The 25,411-nt window shown below is 24.3% G+C and overlaps 1 protein-coding gene across 1 annotated transcript; it reads right to left on the reverse strand.

Moving 5' to 3' along the window:
• Positions 1 to 236: 236 nt before the first annotated feature.
• Positions 237 to 1,738, reverse strand: LOC111278737 (GATA transcription factor 4-like). Its single transcript, XM_022865361.2, has 2 exons — positions 1,293 to 1,738; positions 237 to 1,068 (listed from the first exon to the last, which is right to left on the reverse strand). The coding sequence occupies exons 1-2, from the start codon at positions 1,590 to 1,592 to the stop codon at positions 406 to 408; spliced, it is 963 nt and encodes a 320-aa protein (XP_022721096.2). The 5' UTR covers positions 1,593 to 1,738; the 3' UTR covers positions 237 to 405.
• Positions 1,739 to 25,411: the final 23,673 nt, after the last annotated feature.

The following is a 25,411-nucleotide window of genomic DNA, read 5'->3' on the forward strand; positions in this document are numbered from 1 at the left end:
AAAAAGAGGTTAACCAACCATTTCCCTCTCATGTGCAAATGCATTTTAGGTATGGACACAACATCTTTTCTCTCACCAATTGGCTCCATAAAAGTGTTTGCACCCATTTGCTTTATATATAATTAATCATCTATCCATCTAGCTCAACAAAAAAAAAAAATTTTTCCTTTTTCTGATATTATAAGAAAAAAAATTATAGAAAAAATCTAGTGGTAGCATTCATGAAAATTAAAAGCAATTCTAAAATCTGCCAAATGGGCAAAATTCAATTAGGACTGCACTTTCCCTTTTGTTTTTTCAAATTGAACTACAAAATTCTTTTCTTTCTTTTTTTTTTTTAAGTCTAAAATTTCGGAAAGGGCTACAATTCTTTTTAGAAGCTTTTTTCTTCTTTTGAAATTCTAACTAAATTATTTGCCGCAAAGTGGGACCACCATGATGATGGATCAAGAAATTATCACCACCACCACCGTTGGATATGCTGAAAATTGAAGTTTGGTTAATAAACTGTTGATGCTGTGCTCTTTGCAACTCCTTTTGCCTCCTAAGCTCCAAAACTTTCCTATGCGAATTCGAATGCTTTGTCGACATAAATGTCGGACTTGCAGCGGGTCGGTATTCGGGCACCAACCGACCTGACTTGTACCTTACGCCACACGCATTACAAAGCGTTTTTGGACCCATCGGCCCGGTCCTCCATTGCGGGGTCTTCTCCGCCGCACAATGTAAACATTTCCGGCCCTGCGACTCCGAATTGGCGTTCGGGTTCTCCCTTTTCTTCTGGCCTGTGGATTTCGGGGTTTGGTGGAGGAGTCGTGTCGACCAATCGCACGGGGCGGCCCGTGAACGTTTTGACCGGGCCTTGCCCGGAAGCGGAATGCTGTGTTGGAAAATTGGGTTGGTTGGGCTCCGAATTAAGGAATCGGGTCGGTTACCTGAAGAGGAGGACATGGGTGTGCGTGATTTCGACGTGGCGAAAATCTGGACGTTGCTTTGTAAATTCTGGACTATTGAGAACGAGTCCTCAACGAAATTTGAGAGCCATTCAAGCTCCGCCAAGTCATCACACTGCAAACAAAAAATAAAAAGAAATTTATTTTCCAAAATTCAATTATAAACTTACTTTAAAAAAAGTCGAATTTTTAATTAAATTATTATTCAGTAGGTTTAGAAGAAACGAGTGTTTGTTTGGGAGGAAAAAAAACGAGTATTTATCTATTTTTACAGTTTTTTTTTTATAAAAAGACGCAAAATTAAGAAAATCTACCAGAATATTTTGTTTTGTTATTTACCGGAACGCACAGTTCGCCGGAAAACTGAGAGGAGTGAGGTAAATTGGAGGAGGAGAAGTGGTTATCGCCTCCGGAAACGGAGGAATTGCATGTGACAGTGGAGGAATCGGTGGAATTGCCAGCGACATTGTCGAAGAAGCCGTCGCTGATAACGGCGTCTTCATTGGAGAAGTCGAGGAGATCGTCGACGGTAAAATTCTCCGTAGGCTTTTGCTCCGAGGACATCCTTTTCTCCAGCGATAAATCACCGCCTGTTGAGCCGCCGTAGTATCCTTTTACGAAGAAGTTCCCCGCCTCCATTTAGCCTTACAATGTACAACTTCTTCCTATATACGTATATATGAAAAAGGTATAGCTATAGTAACGCACTTCTGGTATTTTTAGAGCTAAAAAATGAGAAACAGGCTTTAGAGAGAGAAAGGTTTGATGTCTGAGATAGAGAGAGTGGAGAATGAAGGAGGAGGAGTGGGTTTTGAGCAGTGAAGGGAAGGGCAGAATTGTAAATATGAGGAAATTGGAGCATCTTTTACATGCAAGCAGGGAATTAATTTAATAATAATGAAAAGTGACTTGCAAGCTCCTTAAAGGGGTTTTTTATTTAAACTTAATTAAATTAAATTATGTTAAGAATTTTTTTTTTTTTTGGAAAGTAAAATATGTTACTTCAAAGTATTTTTTAGTTTTATTGGAGGGGTTTTTACTAACTTCTTTGGGGTTTTCTTGGTTTGGTTTTTGTTTTGATTTGGTGAAGTTATGAGTTGGCAAATGGTACGCTTTGACCTTATAAAGTGTAGGTAGCATTGCTTTAGACAAAGGTAAACAAATTTGAATAATTGGGTAATTTTAACCCTAAAAGTGATTTGGGCTAACTTCAAAGCTAGGTAATTAATGCTTCTTTGGACTCAAAATAATTTTAAAATTTAGTAAGTAGATGAATTTATCGATTTCATAAAATTATTTTTTAAAAAAAATATTTAATAAATTTAGAATTCAATTAATAATATTTTTAATTTCTTTTTTATATTTTCAAATTACATCATCTTTAAAAAAAAAAACACTTAATAGATAAATATTGGTATTACTCTTTTTAAGCTTTCAATTTTAGTCTTTTAAGGTTGTTCATTTATCATTTAATATAAGAGTAGGCACATTCATTCACTTTGAATATGAAAAACATATGGAGAAAATGTTGATGATGCAAAATCAAAGCTTAATTTGCAAAAAATACGTCATCAAAAAACAAAAAGATGAAAAAACTTATTCAACATTATTAAAAAATCCAAGCTCCGATGGGTTTCACTTTTGTAAGACTAAAGAAAAATCTAGTGTTAAAATTTTGAGGAAATAAATAAGATTTCTTAAAATGATCCTTACAACTTAGAACAGCAATTTCAATTCATTAGCCAATAAATTGTAAAATGATTGGAGACTTTTTTTTTTTAAATATGTTAAATGGAGGCTTTATTTAATAGTTAATAGTTTGATATTACAAAACATAAAAGCAAAAAATAATAATAGTAAAAAGCTTATAAAGTTTGTTCTAAATTTTGATAAATAAGGTTAATTCAAAACAATAATAATAAATTTAAAAATTCGTAAAAAAAAAATGTGAAGCTTTTAGTTTTTCTTTGTTTGAATATATATAGATTTCTAGTTAACAAAAGTTCCCAAGAAAGACAAAAAAAAAAAAAAAAAATACAGCAAGATGATTTTCAACAAAGTGTAAGATGTAGCTAGGAATAATTGTGGCAGCTGTCACTTGAAAGGGCAACAGATAGGCCACAGACAACTGTTACCCTCCCTTCAAAATTCAAGCTACCTTCCTTGGGTGCTTTAACTTCCCCACTTTAAAACCTCCCCCTCTTAATTGGTATTATTACGGAAAATAAGAATTATTTATTTAAATATTAAGTTTATTAAAAATTTTACATTTTTTAGAAGAAAATATTAATAAAAATATATTTTAAAATAAAATACATTAATAGCATGCTTATAGTGATATTTATAGAAAATATTTTGTTATTAATAATTTATTATTCTTTCTTGAATTTAGTAAAAAATTTATTTTAAATAAATAATTTGTTTAACGGAATATAAAAACATTATTTTAAGAAAATTTAGGTAAAATACACTTATTCTAAAATTTGATAGAAAATACACTTACCTTATTTTAGTTTGAAAGAGGTCATCTTACCTTGAAATTTGGTTAAAAATACATTAACTCCCATAAAATGAAATGTACTAATTACATTTCAAGGGGGTTAAGTGTTTTTTTTTTATATCAAACCTCAGGGTAATAGTGTATTTTCAAACTAATGGAGTAAATGTTTTTTCTTTTATCAAATCTCAAAAGATAAGTATAGCTTTTTTTTTCAAAGTTTTTACATTTAATACATTATTGTCATCAAAATCAATAATAAACTAAATATTAATTATACTTATTTTTTGTAAATATCACCTTATCTATCAATATTGCTTAACATTTTTTTTAAAGAAGTATTTGGTTTATAAATTCTTAAATTTTAGAGGATAAAATGATTTTGAGAGAAAGTAATATTGAAAAAGAATGTGCGATTTTTAAATTTTATTAACTTAAGAAATGTAATATTTTTATATTTGATTTAAAAGAATATAAGATCATCTAACAAAGTATTTTATCATATTAACTTTAATGACACATGAATAGCATGTGACATTTATAATATGTGATATGTGAATAACACATGACATATAAATAACATATTGTCTTATTTTCAACTATATATTTCTCAAAATATATTAAATATTTTTTATAAATAATTTTTTATATATATTTTTAACAAAAATCGTAATTTTATTTTAAAACATCGTTTTTATTGAATTCTGATTTTTTTTCATTTTTAACAAACTAGGTTTTTTATCTAAAAAATGTTATACCTATTTAATTTTGAAAATATAATTTTTTATATTTTTTATAAAGATTACGTTTTTATCTTAGAAATATTATCTTTGTTAAATTCAAAAAAATAATTTTTTTATATTTTTAATAAAAATTATGTTTTTAATCATAGTTTTTGTTAGGCATTTCAATAGCATTGAATCATTGTTTGAAACATAAAAAAGATTAATTTTTTACATAAAAACGTTGTGTATATGAACAAAAACTACTTTTTTATTTAAAAAACATAATTTTTGTTGAAACTATAAAACTTTGAAAAAAAAATTATCATAACATATCAACAAGTAAAATATAAAAAAAAAAACAAAATATAATTTTTATAATATATTTTCAGCAAAGATAATGTTTTTAATTTTAAAAACATAATCTTTATTGAAAATATAATAAAGACCACATTTTTAATCAAAAAAACATATTTAAGTTTAAAATATATTTAGAAAATTTTTTTTATAATATTTTATAAAAAAAATTACTATATTTTTAAGATAAATAACATTGTCTATATAATTCGAAAATGCCATTAAGTAATGACAAATGAAAAAAAATTTTACTTTTCCCTCTGGAATTTTAAAAGACCTCAAGTAGCGAAAATTTTTTCTCCCCCCTACTTTCCCCTTCTTTAACACTATAGGGAATTTTTAAAAATTTTAAAAATCATATTCAGTGAACCAAACTGAAAAATTAAAGTACGAAAAGTAAGATTCCGAGCAAAAATCTTACTTTCCTCGAAAACAAACGTTCCCTAAATGAAGAGTTATTTATATTTTAAGCAACTTTAATAATATATATACTTACTACTCCCTTCGTCTCAAATTATTTGAGTGTTATTGATTTTCATAGAATTTTTAAAAAAAAATTTTAATTTTAATGTATTTAATATTAAATTTAAAAAAATATTTAAGTTTCAAGATTTTTAATAAAAAAATTCATAAAAAATAATTTTAAAATATATAAAAAAAAGAGTTTTAAATGTTAAATAAAATAGAACATAATTTTTAGACTTTTCAAAAAGTAAAGATGACAAAGAAAATGGGATAGAGTGAGTTTTTTTTTTTTTTTGTATAAATCCATATACTTACTATTTTTTTTTTTTATGAGAGATTGATTTACATAATATCAAATTAAAAAAATCTTACATTTTTTTTAATTATTGATTTTAATATATTTAAGAGATGAGAAAAACAAGTAAGAATAGGAAGAAATTGTTTAATCTCATCCATTAGATATATTAAAATAAATTATTAAAATATATGCAAAATTAAAATAAAATTGTATAATTAATTAAATTTTACTATACTTACTATACATGTTATTATGCTTGTTTTTTTTTTAATTTAAAATTAAGGTTGGTAACAGGTCGGGTCGAAGTGAGTTTTTGCTCGTCCCAAATCTGATCAAATTTTATAATCATAAAATTTGAATTTGATTCGATTCAAAATTTTTTTATTTTTTTAATATTCGAATCCGATCTGATTTGATATTGTATAAATCGTACATAATATGATTTAATCCAAAATTAATAAAATATTATTTTTAAAATATAAATATATAAATAATTAATTAAAAAATAATTTTTATATTATATCGGATCAGGTCGAATTTACCTAAAATCTGAACTTAACTCAAAATTTGATTTTCAAAAAAACAAAAAAAATTGACCTTATAAAATCAAATAAAATCGAAATCCATCAAAAATGAATTGAACTCTCAACCTTATTTAAAACAAAAATTAAGCATATCTTTTAATAAAATAAAAATACATATAATTAAAATTGAACGAAACCATTGGCGATTAATTAGTGAAGTGGTTAACTAAATTCAACCCCCGAAAGGGCTAGGAAAGTAAGAATCGATGCTTTGCAGGTTTTATCGAGTGATAAGCCACCCCCCCCCCCCCAACCTCCCCCTCTATTAGTGTCCAGGTTTACAGCCGGATACCTTCGCCGTTTGCAATTTTTTTTTTCTCTGGGGAACCGTGCTTCTTCTGGCATTTTTATTTTACTTGTTTTTTTGTTGTGCCGTCTTCTATAAAACATTTGTTTTTTGAGCTGAATTAATTGTGCATTTCTACCTCCATTTGGCCAATCATAACCAGTTATTTTGCTCCTTAACCACGTTTAAGCACGATGGTTACAGCTCATCTTAATCATAAAGGACGGTCATGATCTCTTCCACGTGGCTACAAATTTAACGTTCTAACTTATTTCTCATTTCCCCCCATCAAACAAAAAGGCCACCTTATGATAGAGGTAGTTTCATTTTTTTTACCGTAGTAAATTCTGTAAAAATTTCCATGTAAATAAAGTTAGCTGAGTGAAAATCGAAATACTCTCTTTATATTTTCTCTTCTCCCTTCGTCAAAATGGAAAATTATCTATTATATTTTAAATTATTATTTTGTTAAACAAAATGGTATAAAAGAGTACTACAAACCAAAAAAAAAAGAAGTTTTTAATAGTTTATAAAATGAATTTGGTAAATTATTTTCTAAAAATTTGTTTAGCTTGTAAAATTTATTCATTTTTTAGTTTTTTTAATGTGTCAAATGAATTTTTTGTTCAAACTATAATCTTAATAAATGCTTTCAAAACATTTGTTAAGACTTGAGAGAATTCACATGGAATTTTTTAGTTTAATACTTGAATTTTGGCTCGATATTTTTACTAAATTAAATATTTGGAAATAAAAAATAAAAAATAAATATGAAGATATTTAAAAAATTCAAATATTTAATTTAGTAATTAAATCAAATTATTTTCTTTCAAAATAAAATTCACCCTTTCATAAATTAATAAAATAAAATACGAGTCAGATGGCCCAACTCATTCCACACTAAACCCATTTTAGAGTTAGACATCCAATTGGTAATATGGATTATGGATAGGGTTTGTTCTCTAATTACGCAGTATTTCTATTCCCACTCTTTTTTATTATTATTGTTATATTTACATTTTACCATCACTTATTTATTGTTGTGCTATAACAAAATAAAAAATAATAATAATAATAAAAAACACAGTCTCTTAAATTAACTTTTTTTCAGAAGGTAAGCGGGGTCCATGGAGACGTGACAAAAACGAGGTGGAGCTGTAAGCCACCATGTAACTTCCTTTTTTTTTGGGACTGGGATTTAAGAAAGATTAATAACAAACGGCGGAAAGGCTGGTGTAATGAACATAATTTTTGATAAATTATTTTAAAATATGTTTAATTTTAATTAATTAATTAATTAATTAAATTAAATAAATAATTTTGAATAATATATTTATATTTATTTATTAAATGAAATAAATATTAAAAAAAATTATTTGATTAATTTATATTTATAAATAAATTTATTTAGTGTTTGTTTATATTTATTTTTTTTAATAATAATAAAATTATTTTTTATTTTTTATTTTATTATCCTAACATTTTTATTTTTAATCTATTTTATTATTTATGTTCATTTATTTTTAATTATTTAATTATATTTTTTATTTAAATTTATTTATTATTTATATACATATTTATATATTTTTTAATATATTATTTACTATCAATAAACTATTTTATTTAATTAAACTAAACTAAACACAAAACGAATATAAATATTTCATCATTTAAGTAAATCAAACTCAAGTATAATAAATTATTTTTCATTAAATATAAACAAAATACAAATAATTTTAAAAAATAAATAATAAATCTAATATATATATATATATATATATTATATAACAACATATACAAATATGTTTGCCACATAAGCGCATATGTAGACAATTTTCTTAAATGATACATAGTATAATTTTTTAAAAGAATAAGATAATTTCTTTTAATTACAAATTAAATAATTTTAAATTTATTCAAATATCAAAATTATTTAAATTATAATTGAAAATCAAATCAATTTAGAGATATATATTCTAAAATTAAAAATATGAAATATGAAATTATTTTTTTAATAAATAATTTTAGTTGTTTACCAAATAACCTTTTTTAAAAAATTATTTAATTATCAAAATCTTTCAAATATGTTTAAAAATTACAAAGATTAAGTTTATCTAAATCTTTTAACAATCTTTTTTATCTTGATTTAAAAAATTATATTTTTAAAAAATTTATGTAAGACATTAAAAATTCAAGCAATTTTATGTAAGATTTAAAAATTCAAAAAATTTTCATCTTAAATATTTAAATAATAAGATTATCAAAATGATTATATCCATTTGAACTCTAATTATTAAATTTATATTTCAAATAAATACAAAAAATTTTAATATTATCTTTATCACTTATTATATCCATTTTAAAATTTTAAAAATTAATTTAAAAATTATCTATTTAATCCTAATTGCTACTAAAGAATTTTTTTACAAATTTAAGATTATAAATATAATGTGTTATACATTAATTTTTTTATTTTTTCAGTAATTTTTTAAGGTATATTTTATTACTATTGCAATTTTTTTGTTTATAAATTTTTTCTAAGATATATTTTATTATTATTATAGTTTCATTCTTATGAAAAATAATATTTTTTTAATTTATTTTTTTCACATATTTTTCATATTTTGTATAATAATTTAGTCAAGATTACTAAAGTTAAAATGTGTTAATACTTCTTTTATTATTTAATTTATCATTCAATAATATATATATATATTTTTAAAAAGACATAATTTATTTTTATTTAATATAATTTTACAAGTTTATAAATATTATTGTAATTAAAAATATCCGAAAGAAAGACATAATTTCTTTTTTATTTTTAAAAAATTTATTTTTTAATGACAAGTAAATATATATATAATTTATATATGTTATGAGTTTTAAAGATTTGAATATAATTAAAAAAAACTAATTTATATATATTTATATTAAATAAATAAAATTATTTTATGCATTGCACATATTATAATCTAATTATAAATATATGTTTATTTATTCGATTTATTTAACAGTCGGTAGAGAAAGTGTGGGGTCAAATTCCACGCGGCTAGAATTAATTTAATTTTGAGAGTCACCAATTTCCTTAGATGCTTTTTAGACTTGGCCTTCTGACACATGCGATATTCCTTCCCCGTATCTATTTGAAACGAACATGGCAGCACGTGCAAAGTGGTAACACGTGGATGGCAAGCTCCGCACATGCCTTTTAGTCCCCGCCCACCCATTTGATATTTCTAAAAGCCTCGTCTTTGAAAAACACCTTAATTATTGCCCTAATTTTTTTAATTAGCAGTAGTCATTTTGAATATAAAATCGTAGATGATAAGATCAAAAGCAAAAACAAAATATTTATATTGATAAATGTAACTACATTATACTCATTTTTGCATATGAAATAGTGGTTGGTTATCAAGGAATTCTTAATATTAATCTTAGCTTAACTAGATCAAGCTCATAATTAGCATAAAAAAAGACCTTAAACTTAATTAGCTTTTGATCTTGTTAACTATATTTTTCAAATATCATCATCTTACAAACAAGTAACATTTCTTTAAATGAATTCAGGCATGGAAGTACATATAAATATAATACAAGAATTAAGATACAAAAGCAAATACATTCAAGCATTTAACTAAGTGATTGATGTACTTTTTTTTATTCAAAGGGTAGGATGCAAATCATTTTTTTCATGTAACTTGCTGCTGTCAATGATATTTTAATAATATTTTAGTAATATTATATATTGATAATATTATTCTAATAATATTCTAGTAATATTTTAGATTAATTTGATATTAATTTAGAGAATATTAAATATTGATTAAGTGATTATGAAATTGATATAGTCATTATTTTCATTTATTGTATTTTGTATTTTGTAACATTATACCTTTGTATAAATATGTTTTAAGTCTCATTGTAAAACAAAAGTTATTATAATAAAGTTTTCATCATTTTTTTATTTTTTATAGTATCAGAGTGATTTCATGACTCATTCTGAACGTAAATCACCTTGAAATAATCAATATTTACTTATTCTTATCCTTAGTTAATTTTCATTTTGAACTTCATTTTTGCTTTCGCGTTTCAATTTTTTTTTTGTTTTTCTTCCCATCTTCAAGATTCATCTTTTATATCAATACTCATAACTTCTCGCATTTCAATTTCATTTTTTTTAAAAGCTTAATGGTAGGTATTCAATAAGAAAATGTATAACAAATTTCAATTATCCTTGATGAAAATAACTATAATAGGTGGGCTATGGCTATGTGTAATTATCTAAAAAGAATAAAATTATGGTTTATTGTTATCAAAAAATGCAAAGCAGCAGAAAAAAAAATTGATAATAAATTTGTAAACTGGTTAGAGAAATGGGAAAGTAAGAATCATCGAATTCTAATATGATTCACTAACACTACTATTTTTTCTATCAATGTATACTTTGGATGATTTGAACTTGCTAAAGATGCTTGAGATTTTCTTGCCACACATACAAATCTATGATCCTTACTCATCAATATCATATTTTGACCACATTATCTCATATTTATTAAAAACCAGGTCAATTGATTGATGATTTTTATTTTAAAATGCAACATTTGTGGGTTATGTATGAAAATTTTAAGCCAGAATTCAAGAATGAAAGTGATGTTCTCCTCATAAAAGTACTAGCTTTACTTTTTACAAGTCTTTCTCATGACATGGGAGGACTAATCATCCCATTAGAAATGTAAAGCTAAATATTATCATAATAGTAGTCTAATTTTTGATTCTCGCATTAACAAGATTGTTGCGACAACAATAATTGAACCAAACATTTCTGAGTTTTTTTTTTAGACCATTATAATCTCCATCACTGATCTTCAAACTTTGCTCAATCAAGTATTATCTTGATCTCATGTTCCTGCTATGTTTGTTACTACATCAATAATGTTTGGTTGTTTGATACTACCTATGAAAATCATATGATTGCTGATCTTTCTTTGTTCAAAAACAAGATACTTGTACCTAATAATTCAATCATTAAAATAGCAAATGAACCTATCTTAAAAGTTAGCCACATTGGTAATATTGAAATCTCAAAATTATGTATATCTGACACTTATCTTATTTTTAATCTTTTCGTAAATTTGCTTTCTGTTGGCCAACTCTATGACTTTGGTCTTGATTTTTCACAACGATATAGCTATATTATGCAAAATCCTCAAACAGGTCAGAAAATTGGGACAGGACGTAAGGTTAGTACACTATTTGAGCTTAAAACTTTAAAAATTTCATAACATTTGATTACTATTGTTATTTCTCAAACAATCTACTTTTCAATTTCTTTAGATTTATGGCATTCTAGGCTATGACATGCATCTATTTCTCGAATAAAGTCACTTGTTTTCACTGGTGTCTTATGTAATGTTTTTCATAATATTTTTAATTATTTGTCTTGTCAACTTGGAAAGCAAAGTTCTTTACTTTTTAATAAAAATGATTCATCTCATCTGTTTCTTTTAATTTAGTCCATTATGATATTTGGGGTCCAGCTCCTACACCAACTTTAAGATGTTTACGTTATTTTGTTATATTTATTAATGATTTCTCATATTATACTTGGATATATTTATTCAAATAAAGAACTAAACTTTTATCATTTTTGTTGTGAATTCAATAACATGATACAAACTCAATTTTCTAGAAAAATAAAAATCTTTAAGTTTGATAATATTGCTACATATACAGAAATTGAGTTTTGTAACTTTTTAAAAAATGATGGGACTCTTCTTTATAGGTTTTACCCATATACTTAATAATAAAATAATCGAGCTGAAAGAAAATATCGTCATATTCTTGACACAGTTCATGCCCTTCTCATTTCTTTTTCCCTTTCGAACATTTTTAGAGGTGAAACTGCTCTTATTACTAGTTACACTATTACTCATGTTCTCACACCAATATTAGGCATACAATCTCTTTATGAGTGTCTATACAATAAAGTACTTGATTACCATTCTCTTAAAGTTTCTAAATGTGCTTGCTTTGTTCTACTTCCTACTCATGAAATAACTAAACTTAAACTTAGAGCTAGATTGAGTTGTTTTTTGGATTATGGTATAGAACACAAGGGGTATAGGTGTTATGATCTAGCGTCTAAATGTCTTCGTATCTCAAGACATGTAATTTTTTTGAAACATAAAAAGTTTACTAGTGTGTCCTCATCAAATTCACCATGTTTTTTGTCATGTATTTTTATAGATTCATCTTATGATTTTTTTTTTTAAATGAGAAGACTATTGTAGGTACCTCTGACTCAAACAGTGATCCATCTTTTTTCACTCCTACTATGTCTGATCTAACTAAGACTTCTATTGATACAGTTATCTTTTCACCATACATACTGCCCCTACTTTGTCATTCTACCAGGGTAAGGGAACCTAACACTCAATTTCATGATTTTTACTATTATTATGCTTTAGCCATATTACATGAACCTCATAATTTTTGTGAAGCTATCTCTAATCTTATAAACCACAAGCTCTTGGGAAAACTCATACTTGGGATATTGTTAAACGACCTTCTGATAAGTCAATGATTGATTTTAAATGGGTCTACAAAATCAAGACTCAATATAATGGGTTAGTGAAATGTTACAAAACTCGTTTTGTTGCTTGAGGATTTACACAACAATATGGCATTAACTATGAATAGACTTTTACTCTAGTTGCTCGTCTCATATCTGTTTGTTCAGTATTAGCTATTAATGCAACTGAAAAATGGTAACTTTTCAAATAAATGTTAAAAATGCCTTCTTAAATGGTGATCTTATCGAAAAAGTCTATATGAAGCCACCTCATGGTTCGTTTATACCTTCTAACATGGTTTGTTGTCTTCAACATGTTTTATATGGTTTTAAGTAAGCCCTTAGAACTTGATTCTCGAAGTTAAGTATCACTATTGCACAACTTAATTTTACATCTAGTAATCATGATTTTTCTTTTTTTACTCGAATTATTAAAAACAGTACTACTTTTCTCTTATTTTATATGGATGACATAATCATTATAAGCAATGATGCAAATGGTATTTAAGTTCTAAAAACTTTTCTTCATTCTAAGTTTAAGATGAAAGATCTTGGACCTTTGAGTTATTTTTTTGAACCTTGAAGTCATAATGATTCTAATAGCTTACATTTGTTTTAAACAAAGAATGCTTCTGATCTTATTACTCGAACGGGTTTAACTGATAGCAAGATTGCATCATCACCACTTAAATAGAATTTAAAGCTTTCTCCTTCTGATGGTACACCATTTTTAGACCCTTCTTTGTCTCAAACTCTCGTGGGTAGTTTCATATACTTGACAATTACTTGTCCAAATATTGCCTATACTGTTCATTTAGTTAATCAATTTGTATTTGCTTTGTGATCTACTTATTTTGCTACTATCCTCTAAATTTTACAATATGGCAAGGGTGCCATGTTCCATGGTTTGCATTTTTCCTCTAGTTCCTCTTTAGACTTGCATTGTTATTTTGATGCTGATTAAGCATGAGATCCTATTGATTGTCGTTCTACCACAGGTTACTATTTCTTTATTGGTTTTTCTTTTATTTTTTAGCGAAGTAAAAAAACAATCTATGATGTCCCATTCTAGCACTGAAGCTAAGTATCGAGCTCTTGTAGATGTCAGATCAAAACTTCTATAGTTACGATGGCTACTTCAAGATATAAGTGTTTCTAATTACTCTAGTACTCTTATATTATGTGATAATCAAAATACTATTCAAATAGTTCACAATGATATTTTTCATGAGTGTATTGGACATATTGAAATTGACTGTCATTTCATTCGTCACCATCTGCTTGCTTAAACTTTTCAACTTGTTCCAGTTACCAATGCTGATCAAAAAGTAGATATCCTCACCAAATCGCATCCACCTGGTCAATTTCTTGTCCAAGATTTCAAACTCAAATTGGTCTTTACATTATTATCTTGAGTTTGCGGGGGATGTCAATGATATTCTAGTAATATTCTGATAATATTTTAGATTAATGATATTATTCTAGTTCCAGTAATATTTTAGATTGATTTAATATTGATTTAAAAAATATTAGATATTAATTTGATATTGATTTAGAGAATATTAAATATTGATTTAGTGATTAGAGGAATTGATTTAGTCAATATTTTTATTTATTATATTTTTTATTTGGTAACATTTTATCTCTATATAAATAAGTTTTAAACTTTATTGTAAAATACAAGTTATTAGAATAAAATTTTCTATCATTTTCTTCCTTTTCAGTTGCATTGAAACACGTGACAACATGCGAGATAAAATGACTAATTTTCTAATAGCAAACATACATTGACTAATCTAAAGATTAATTAAGGTCATCATAAGTAAGATCATAAACTCTTTCCAGTATAACATTTGCGACACCGATACTCATCACTTTTTTGTATATATTTTCTAATAGTAATAAATAAATAGATTTATACCAAATGAAGCTTAAATGTTTGCAGAGTTTAGTTTGGGTAAGCAGAAAAAAATCTTTCCCCTTTTTTCTACCCATCTTTTGAAGTTTGCAGTCTCTAAATGTTTCGTATAGACGTGTATTGCAGCCAACATCTCACTTCTGATCTGATCGGGCACACCTTGAATCCCATTATAACTTAATTATAAAATGAAGCAAGTTCCTAATTTCTCACAAATGATGATACCTTAAAAAAGTACTGTGTTTTCATTTTAAAAAAGTACTGTGTTTTCATTTTGATTTTTGCCAGAAATCCATCTTAAATTTCAATTCAACAGGTAATGTCCTTGAACCTAATAAAATGCATCCACAAAAACCTTCCGATTGCCTCATTGCTAACGTGTAAAGCTTTAAAAACATTTAAAATAACAGCTCACAAAAGAAAATAATTTAAAAAGAAATATCAGTTATAGCTACATTTTTTCCCCCGAAAGTTGTAACTACATTAGCCCGAGACAAAAGTGATAAACACCTACAAGCAAATTAGATTCACAAGTGAACTTAAAATTTATTTAATTAGTTGATGCAAATTAAATTTGAAATTCGATTTCCAATACTTTTAATATTTTTTCTTATTCTTAAGTTACAATTTTTTTTATCAAAATTAAATTCATACTTAAATATATCAATCAAATTGACAAGTGCAATAAACATATAAAATTTATGAGATATTAGCAATAGAAATAACATATAAACAAACTAAGGTTTCATTTGAAAGGACGATGAAATTGATTGTAATGAAATTAAAAATAATAATAATAACTATTGTAACTGTAATTGAAAAAATAATTATTATAATTGTGATTAAAAAATTTTAATGAAAAATTTATATCAAATAAATCTCATTAAATTTAATATAATAAATGCAATCGCATCTCAATGAAAGTACAATGAAATCCAAATGTGCCATAGCAATGACTCTGCATTTTTTGTTAACGAGAACATAGTCTGCAAACTACGTCGACTTTCATAATTAGCAAGGACTCTACAGAAGTTTAAGCTCAAAATTTTAGTTCTAAAATATATAGGCTGTATAAAACAGTAAACCTGATAGTTCTCACACAAGTAACTAAATATGTTCTAATTAAAACATGGCCGATATTACAAGAGAAAAATAAACTATCAGTGCCATGGCTTAACAACAGTCACCTGTTGTCACTCCCCATTGACATCTTTCCACAATGTCACGTTGTTGCTCCCATCCATCAGCCACAAGTAGCCAATACGTTTCCTGTCAATGACACTTTGTAGAATACTTGATAATTTAAAATATGATATCAGAAAAATAAATAAAAATAATACGATTTAAAATTTTAATAAAAATTATATATGAATTTAATAAAATTATAAAATATATTTTATATTTTAATGTCAATACAAATTATATATATAATTTTTATATAAAATAAAATATAACTATATAAAATTTAATATTTTATATTATACAAATATACAAATCTTTATATACATTGGTATTAAACTCTTATGACCCCCTTTGTTAGCCACGGTCCATATAATCATTTTTCCATCCCATCCTGTGACGCACTTGCGATACTAGATTTCGGTAAACACCAAATTGGGTGCCCAAGCAACATCCCCTACCCAATCAGTGTGCATTTGAAGAGCTCGACGTTATAGTAGAGTTAAGTTTGATTTGGGCCCTTTTGGGCTTTGATTTGGTGGGAGTGGACGGTATTGCTTGGTTGGGCTGCTTGAAAAGTAACAACTGCCTCAACTTGATTTTGTCAACGAAAGTTCTAAAGATGCCATAATAATTTTCGGCTGCGTTTGTTAACTGGAATTCAAGTTCCAAAAAATAAAAAATTTTCTTTGAAGAAAATTTTTTTCTGATGTTTGTTTCAACTGAAAATACGAACATTTTCTTCATTATTCATCTTCTCTTCCAAACTTTTCTTTAACTTAAGACATACCCATTTTAAATTCATAAAAACCCATAAAATAAGCACAAAAAAATAACAATTAGAAAAAGATGGGATCTTTTTTTGGGTTCTTGGCTAGATTAGCTTTTGATTATAACCCATAAAGCTTGATAAGGGAAATCAAGGATGAGCTTTCTTGGAGGGTGCAAATCAGCAAGTCTGCAATGCTTTTTAGGTGGGTATATTAGTTATACTTGATGGAAACAAAGAACAAATAAAAAGTTTAGAGACAGAGATTTGGATTTAGAGGATAACAAAATTGACAAGAGTCGGCAGTTGTTTGGTGGTTGCTGATCTTGGCCACTGGAGTTGCTAGTTTGCTTGGTTTGCGGAGGTTGTTGGTTATATTGTCGTGGGAGAGCTAGGGATGGTAAATCAATCCGAAATCATCGTATTTCGATCTAATTGCATTATTTATGATTTTATTTTTTTTGAAAAAAAATATTTTGAATTGGATCGAATTATTATATTTTTTTAAATAGTGGATTCAAATCGAGATCAGATTTATAGGAAATTCGATTCGACTCAGGATATTTATCAAAATACTCTTAATGTTTATCTTGTATCATTTATTATATTTAAATTTTAGTTATTAACTTGTTTTATCTTTGAATTTTAGTTTATTAAGTTTTATATATTTCATAATTTCATCATTTATGGTAAGAATTTTTTAGTTTTGATTTACTAAGAAGGCGTTTGGTTCGGGAAAATTCACACAATTTCTCCTAAAATCTTAGTATTGGATATTTAATTTTAACGTTTGATTCAAAAAAATCAAATTTCAAGAAAAATTGACAAATTTCCAACAGCATCCAAAGTTTCGAAATTAAAAACCTACATCATCTCTTTGTGGTATTTTAAGATTTTGGAGGGAAAAAGTAACGTTATTTTTAAAATTGACCTGATTAAAAAATTATGAAATAGTCATTACCATTTTAAAAATTATGTCTAAAAATAAATGTAAGTCAATTGTAGATTTATGGTGGTAAACAATTTGGTTTATATATGACATTTGGCATGAAAAACTTATTTAATAATCTCTTGCAAAATATTAAATATGGTTATTTAAGGTAATTTTGATCAAAAACACCTTAAATAATCTCCAAAAATTTTTATAAGGGAATTATTGAATGCATTTTTTAGCAGAAACGTCTTCAATAACCTCCATTAAATTTTTTATAAGGGACTATTCAATGCATTGTTGGTCAAAAATACCTTTAATAATATCTACTTTTTTTGAATTATTAAAGGTATTTTTTGTCAAAAATGATTTTAATAATTTCTTACAAAAAAATTTAATTGGGTTATTCAAAATGTTTCTAACTAAAAATGACTTTAATAATTTACTTCATTTTTTATGAAGTGATTATTAAGGGTGTTTTTTACAAAAAATATCTTAAATAATTTCCTCTAATTTTTTATTCAAAATTATTCAAGATATTTTTACTCAAAAAATACCTTTAATAATCCCTTACAAAAAAATTAATAGGGTTATTGAAACTGTTTTTAGTCAAAAATACCTTGAATAATTATCTCATAAAAATTAAAGTGAATTATTCAAGGCGTTTTTAGTAAAATATATCTTGAATAATCTAAAAGAAAATGACAAAATATTATTCAAGGCCTTTTTATCCAAAATTACCTTAAATAATCCGTTATAAAAAATTTAATATAGGTTATTCAAGGCGTTCTTGTAAAAAAAAACGCTTTAAATAATCTTCTTAAATTTTTATGAGTTTAGAGTTTAAAATTTATGATTTAGGACTTTTAATAAAAAACAACTTCAATAACTTAATTCAATTTTTTATAAGAGATTATTTAAAATATTTTTGTTAGAAAATACTTTAAATAATCTTTTTAAATTTTAAGATTTATAAATTATTTAAGGTATTTTTTATCACAAACATCTTGAATAATCTTATTTAATTTTTTTGTAAAAATTATTTAAAAAATACCTTAAATAATATCATTTAATTAAAAATTAATTAAATTTGTTAATATTTGTAATATATTTAGATTATAATTTATTAAATTTTTAATAAATTTAAATTGATAATAAATTAAATTCGAGTTAACATAATTAAATTTGAGAAAACAATACTCTTAATGGATCAAAATCGAGTTTTTTAATTAAAATCTTCCGAGCATGAACAGATCAAATATTGAATAAAATTATTAAAGCTTCGAATCAAAAGCGAAAAAAGTAAAAATTTGATCCGTTTCGCCCCATTGCCAGCTCTAAAACGAACTAGTGAGACCATAGAGAAGAGCTGCTGCCTTACCAGAGAAATTGTCTTTCCATACTAAGAAATTGAAGACAACTTCCATAAAATGGTGCTTTGACCAGAAAACCTTTTTTGGTTGACTTTATATTTTTTTACCTCCCAAACATCGGAAAACCAGAAATATAATTTTCAAAATTAATTTTTTGTTGAGACAAACGGACCCTTCGTATTAATATTTTAAATTAATAAATTTGATATTTATATATTTATAACAATGATGCTAATAGGCAGTGTATGAAAAAAGTTAAAATATTTTTTATCTTCATTTTCAAATTTTTATATTATATTTATTATTTTATTTATATCTAATAGATATTTTAAATTTATTTAATTTTATTTTTATAAATATTTAATTGGTATAAGTAATTTTTATATCTATAACTTTTAAAAGAATAAAAAAATATTTTTTTAATTTTTATCTTATATATTTATATATTTTTTTAATAAAAATATATTTATTTTAATTAATTTAAAATAATAATTTATATTATTTAATAAAAATATATTTATTAAATATATAAAAATATATATAATGTACTAATATAAGACGAATGTTATATTATTTTTTTATTTTTTTATCTAATAAAAATTTAAAATCATATAATTATCATTTTCATACCTATAATATAATACTCATTTATATTCTTATTTGAATTAAAGAATTTAATTGGTATAAAAAAGATTGACATCTTTAATTTATAATAAAAAGTATTTGAATTAAAAATAAAAAAATTATTATAACAAACATTTTAGATTTTCTTTATTATACTCGATGGAATAAAATAATTTTAATAATTTTAATAATTTAAATATTTATATCGTATTTATTTTATGAAATAAAATAATTTTAATAAATTTAATAATTTAAATATTTATATCGTATTTATTTTATATTAAATATATATAATATAAAAATTATTATTTTACAACATTTTATACAAAAATTAAAATATGTTTTTTATTTTTATAAAATTCAAATAAATTTTATTAAAATTTTAAATAATATTATTTTTATATATTTTATATTATTTTATATTATATTACTGTAACATATTTAAAATTATTAAATGTAATTTCTCCTTTATTCTATTGAGCCTTTTTCCCAACTGTCCCTAATGGGTTCACTCCCATCTACTTTTTGTTAGACTTAAATACTGGCTATGTTAGAGTGTAATGATGATCTAAACTTTGACAGCATGATGGACGGTGGATAATGATTACACCTCCTAAGTCTTAGGAGAATTGTAGCCCCGTATCAAATAAATGTATATATATAAACTAGAATATAACCATGTATGAAACGATCTTATTTATTTAATATGTATATATATATAAATTAATGTTTTTAAATTATATTTAAAATTTTATATTTTATAATAAATGTAAATTTTATATATTTAACATATTACTTATGAAAAAAAATTTTAAAAGAAAAAATTTATTTTTACTTTGCAACATTCTTATTTTTAGTAATATTTAAATATTTACAATTTTATATCAAATAAAATAAATTATAATAATATTTATTTTCCTTCAAACTTATATTAAATAAAAATAAATTATATTTTTTTCTTAAAAAAATTAAAACATATATTGTTGAATGATGAATTAAATAATAAAAAAATATTTGCATACTTTGCTTTTCTAATTTTGATCAAATTGTTATACAAAAAGTTGCAAATAAAAAAAAATTGACATAATACATTATGATCTGGTGTATGAGATGAAGGATAAGATAAGATGATAATCTTATATTATATTTAGTTTGTATCTAATTAAAAGAATATGATTATAATGAAGATTAATCATCCTTTTAATATAAGATGATTCAATCGTGATAATTATTTTTAATCAATAAAATTAAACTTATATGTCTTATTATACCTTTAAAAATTATATCAATAATTTAAATTGTATAAATTTTGAAGAATGATAAATTTAATTAATAAATAAATTATCTTATCATAATCCTTACACATATCAAATATAAAATAGAACGATATTATTTTGTCTAATTCTATTTATAATATCATCTTATTTTATCTTACCATAATCATATGTACCCAATACATTCTACATTTATAATCTTAAATATGTAGAATAACTCTTGAATGATAATTAATATTAAATAATTAATTTTTAAACTGATTTTTTAAAATTTAAAATAGATATAATAATTGATAAAAATGAAATTAATTTTTTTGCCTATAAATATGAATGTAATCTTTTTTATGGTTTTAGTATTTAGAGATTTAATATAAAAATATTATTTAAAATTTTAACGTCGTATATTTTTAAAAAGATAATTTTTGTTTGATTTAAATCAAGATAAAAGCATATAATAGGTTGTTGAAAATTTTTTATAAATTTAATATTTATAATTTTAAACATGTTGAAAGATTTTAATAATGAAATAATTTAGTAAATAAGATTATTTAATAAACAATTAAAATTAAAGTTAAAATTTATATTTCAGATTTTTAATTTAAAAAGCATATATTTATTTTGTTGTGATTTATAATTATAATTTGAATAATTTGAATATTAAATAAATTCATGATTATCTATTTTTTAATTAAAAATTTATCTTATCTTAAAAAAAAAATCCAACATGTTATTTAAAAAAAATTATAATTATATACATCAATGTCTGACAAATTTTATTAGGTATATACACACATGAAGATGATAATTATGGCAGGGGATGGGCTGAGGATCCTCAGTGATTTCGTGATGTAAGGCATCTTATAGAGCTTAGAGTGTTAGTATCATAGAATCATGTCTAAGCAACTTCAGTTACTTGCTTTTTTATTTATATTTAACCAAAAAAATTAAACATAAATAGTACAAGTAATGGGAGGATGAAGTCTTGATATATTGTAGACTTGGTCAAATTTTCAAAGAAAATCAAGTTTGACTCGACGCGAAAATATTATAAGAGTTCATGATATTATTATTATTATTTTCTGATTAACATGTTATAATTAAACTTTAAAAATGTGATCGAACCCAACTAACTTACAAAAACACCTTTTAAGTTATTTGTATGTTTTGATTTTCACAATTACAATAATAATGATTACATGGCATGCATGCATGTAACATTATAAGCATGCATGAAAATAAAAGACCTAGGAGCAAAACTGCCATTAATCCCACGGCAAAGTTAAAAAGTTCAAAACCCATCAATTTTATAAATTGCGGCATTAGTAATAGTTGTCACGCATCATTTTCAAGTTAAGGATTTCCAATTCAAAATTTTCCTCCTCCTAATTATTAAACAGAAAGTGGCTGTATGAGTTGTTTTTGTTTTCGTTATTATTAAAATATAAAAACTCTACGAACTTGATTAGATTTTAAAGGTGTCCATTTCATAATAATAATAATAATATTATTATTATTTTAAGTGCTCACATCTATATGGTTTTTTGGTACCGGTTCTTAATTTTAATAGCCAAGGTTTAATCTTTGTCAATGTTAATTAAAAAAATCAAAATTAAAGTAGCGTCAGCATTCTAATTGATCCAACATAAGTAACAATAATCTTGCAAGTTGTAATCAATATTTGAAATTATTATGAATTAAATTATGATTATTAAAATAAAAATTCAATACTCTTGTCAATATAATTGTGTAATATTTTTTACACCATACTTGAAGAGCAAGGCTTTTATTGGATCCTGGTACTAATGTCTTTGGTTGAAACTTGCACGAAGTTTTTACGTTTTTTTTTTTTTTATTATTATTTTTGGGTTTGTTGGGTACTAACTAATTAATGATGTGTGCAATACAGAGAAATATCCGTCTTTGATTGCTAAAGGCAAAAGGGTCATGAATATTTGTGGTGACTTTTATTGCAGGAAAATACTATGAATTATGCCACACTTTCATTATTGTCTTGGTTGGTAGAATTTGACTTCTCTTTCGTTACTATTTTCTGTCTTTTTGTAACAAAACCGATCCATACTTTCTACATTCAAGATATCATATATTCAATTTTGTAAAAAAATGTCATTCATTTCAATCTGCTGAGTAATGCTTTCAACTTTCAACATAATGGGTGACTTTAGGTTTAAGTTTATGGTAAACATAAGATTTTGATTAGTTAGTTCGGTTGATTTATACTATTACATTTAATAAATATAATATTCAAATTTAAACACTTTCAATCATTTCTCTTTATTTTTAAATTATGGTTTTTTTTTATAATTTTTTTTTTGGTTAATCATAATAGTTTATGATTGAAAACTTTCATTCAATAATTGAAAATTGCTAACAAGTGATCTTAGAATACTTTTTAATGTTGACTAATTTATTATTTACAATAACATTTTATCAAATTCGATAAGTGACACGATTGTTAATATGTTGATTTTCATACAATTTAAAATAATTACCTAATAAGGTAATTTTAAGATTATTTTGTATCTCTTATTAGGTTTTTGAAATTAAAAAGGGTTGATTTAGAGAAAAAAATTTATCGAGTTATTTTTGTCGTATGAAGATACAGGAATTATCACACACATGTATATTTATGTATGTTAAATTTATAAGTGATTAATGATTTTATAATAAAATATTGTGCTATATAATTTAAAGTTTTTCCACAAAACATTAATATCAAAGTTCATTGTCAATAACTTTCATTAAATAGATAGATCATTTAATACCCATTATTATAAAGAAAGTGAGATGTCATCTTTTATTTAGCAATCTGCTAATCTTTCACTCGTAATTATTGAAAAATAAATTGATCTAAATATTTTCAGTTACTTTAATTTTGGAGCAAACTATTTGAAATTTCACATAATTGAAACCTTTATATATATATATATATATATATCTTCTTACTAAGATAAGAAGCTCAATCTTTTTTTTTTTCCTTATAGTTAATTATTCTTCTTAGAAAAAATATTACTCCCCCGTCACTATTTGTTTGTCTTGTGTTGATTTTTACAGAGTTTAAAAAAAGTTTTAATTTTAATGTATTTAATATTAAAATTAAATTTTTTATAAAATTAAAATTTCAAGATTTTTAATATAAAAAATAAAAAATCATATAAAATAGTTTTAAAATATAAAAAAGTAAGAATTTCAGATATTTAAAGAAAGAAATAAGATATAATTTTGAAACATCAAAAAAAAAAAAGATAGATGGAGTACCAAATTTATTTGTGTTAGCATATGTAATGTCCATAGAACTAGTATTTGATTGACTATCAATGATTTTTAATTTCACAAACTAAATAAATATTAACACGTCTTATTTTTTAAATAATTTTTTAAAGTTTACTCTAAAAACTATGTATTATCCTACTAAATCATGCTTATGAAATTTAAAAACTCTATTAATAATAGATGAAATAATTTTTTATGTACATATACATTGCATTTCCCCTTTTTTTTTTTTAATTTAATCTTTTAGAAGATAGAATGGGATATAATTAAAATTGTGGTACTAGAGGCACGTCTATGGTCGCGTTTAGCATTGAGATCTAAAATTACTTTTGAGTAAAAGGTTCATTTTATAACAACTTTAATGTTAAATAGGATGGAAATTTTAAGCTTTGTGGTAAAAAAGTTTGGTTTTGCAAATTAAATGAAAGGCTCCTTAAAAATGTGATTGCAGTTAAAAAACACTTTTAGAAAGATAAATTTATTTTTTATCTCTATAATTTTACACTTTTTATTATTTTATATATATATTTGGACATTTTAAAACATGAATAATAATTTTCAACATAATATTAAATATTTAAAAATTTTAAATCATATTTTTGTAAACATACTTTTAAACACAACTGTATCGTACCAAAATATTTAAATGGTAACAGCAATATCGAAATAAACCAATGTAAACTTGGAGGAAAAGTATATTTAGTTGGAGTTGAGGGAGTTGACCCTAAGTGAAAAACTTGTGTAATCCATTTCAACTAGATTTGCCTGGGAGAAAAATGAAAAAGGGCGAAAAAGAAAAAAAATTATTAATCAAATAATTAAGTTTCATAATCTCTCTTTTTTGTTATATATATATATATATTTGTAACATTCAATTCCAAATAAAAACCTGTGACCCAAAATTCTGATGGAAAATTGGAATAGAATAAGAGAGTGAAGGCAGAAGAGACAGAGAGAGACACATCCAACGACAAGGCCTGGTCTTCTGCTAAGACAACCCAAATTGACCCCTCAGCCTCACAAATTATGACAAATATTCATCCCATCCCATCACACTCACGCACCCACCCGTCCCTCTCTTTCCCATCTCATATCCCACACCTTTCATCCGTTTACCCCATTCACCATGCCACCATGTGATGTTGTGTAATTCGATCGTCATTCATCACCTTCCCCATTTCAATTTCAATTCCTTTTTTTTTTATCAATGTGTTATTTATTCTTTAATTATATACTTTTTATGATGTAATATTTATAAAAAAATTATAAATATATTTTTTCACATATTAATTATATTAATTGTAAATTGATGTGATAAA

This window comes from Durio zibethinus, chromosome 8 (genome assembly GCF_047325235.1).
Source record: "Durio zibethinus cultivar Kanyao isolate XHJ-2024 chromosome 8, ASM4732523v1, whole genome shotgun sequence".
Taxonomy (NCBI): domain Eukaryota; kingdom Viridiplantae; phylum Streptophyta; class Magnoliopsida; order Malvales; family Malvaceae; genus Durio; species Durio zibethinus.

Bases quoted from the DNA above. Each gene is read 5' to 3' on its own strand.
- LOC111278737 (XM_022865361.2), bottom strand. From the start codon at position 1,592: ATGGAGGCGGGGAACTTCTTCGTAAAAGGATACTACGGCGGCTCAACA. The intron at 1,069-1,292 runs GTAAATAACAAA...TTTTGTTTGCAG, and splicing joins CCGGCGAACTGTGCGTTCCG to TGTGATGACTTGGCGGAGCT.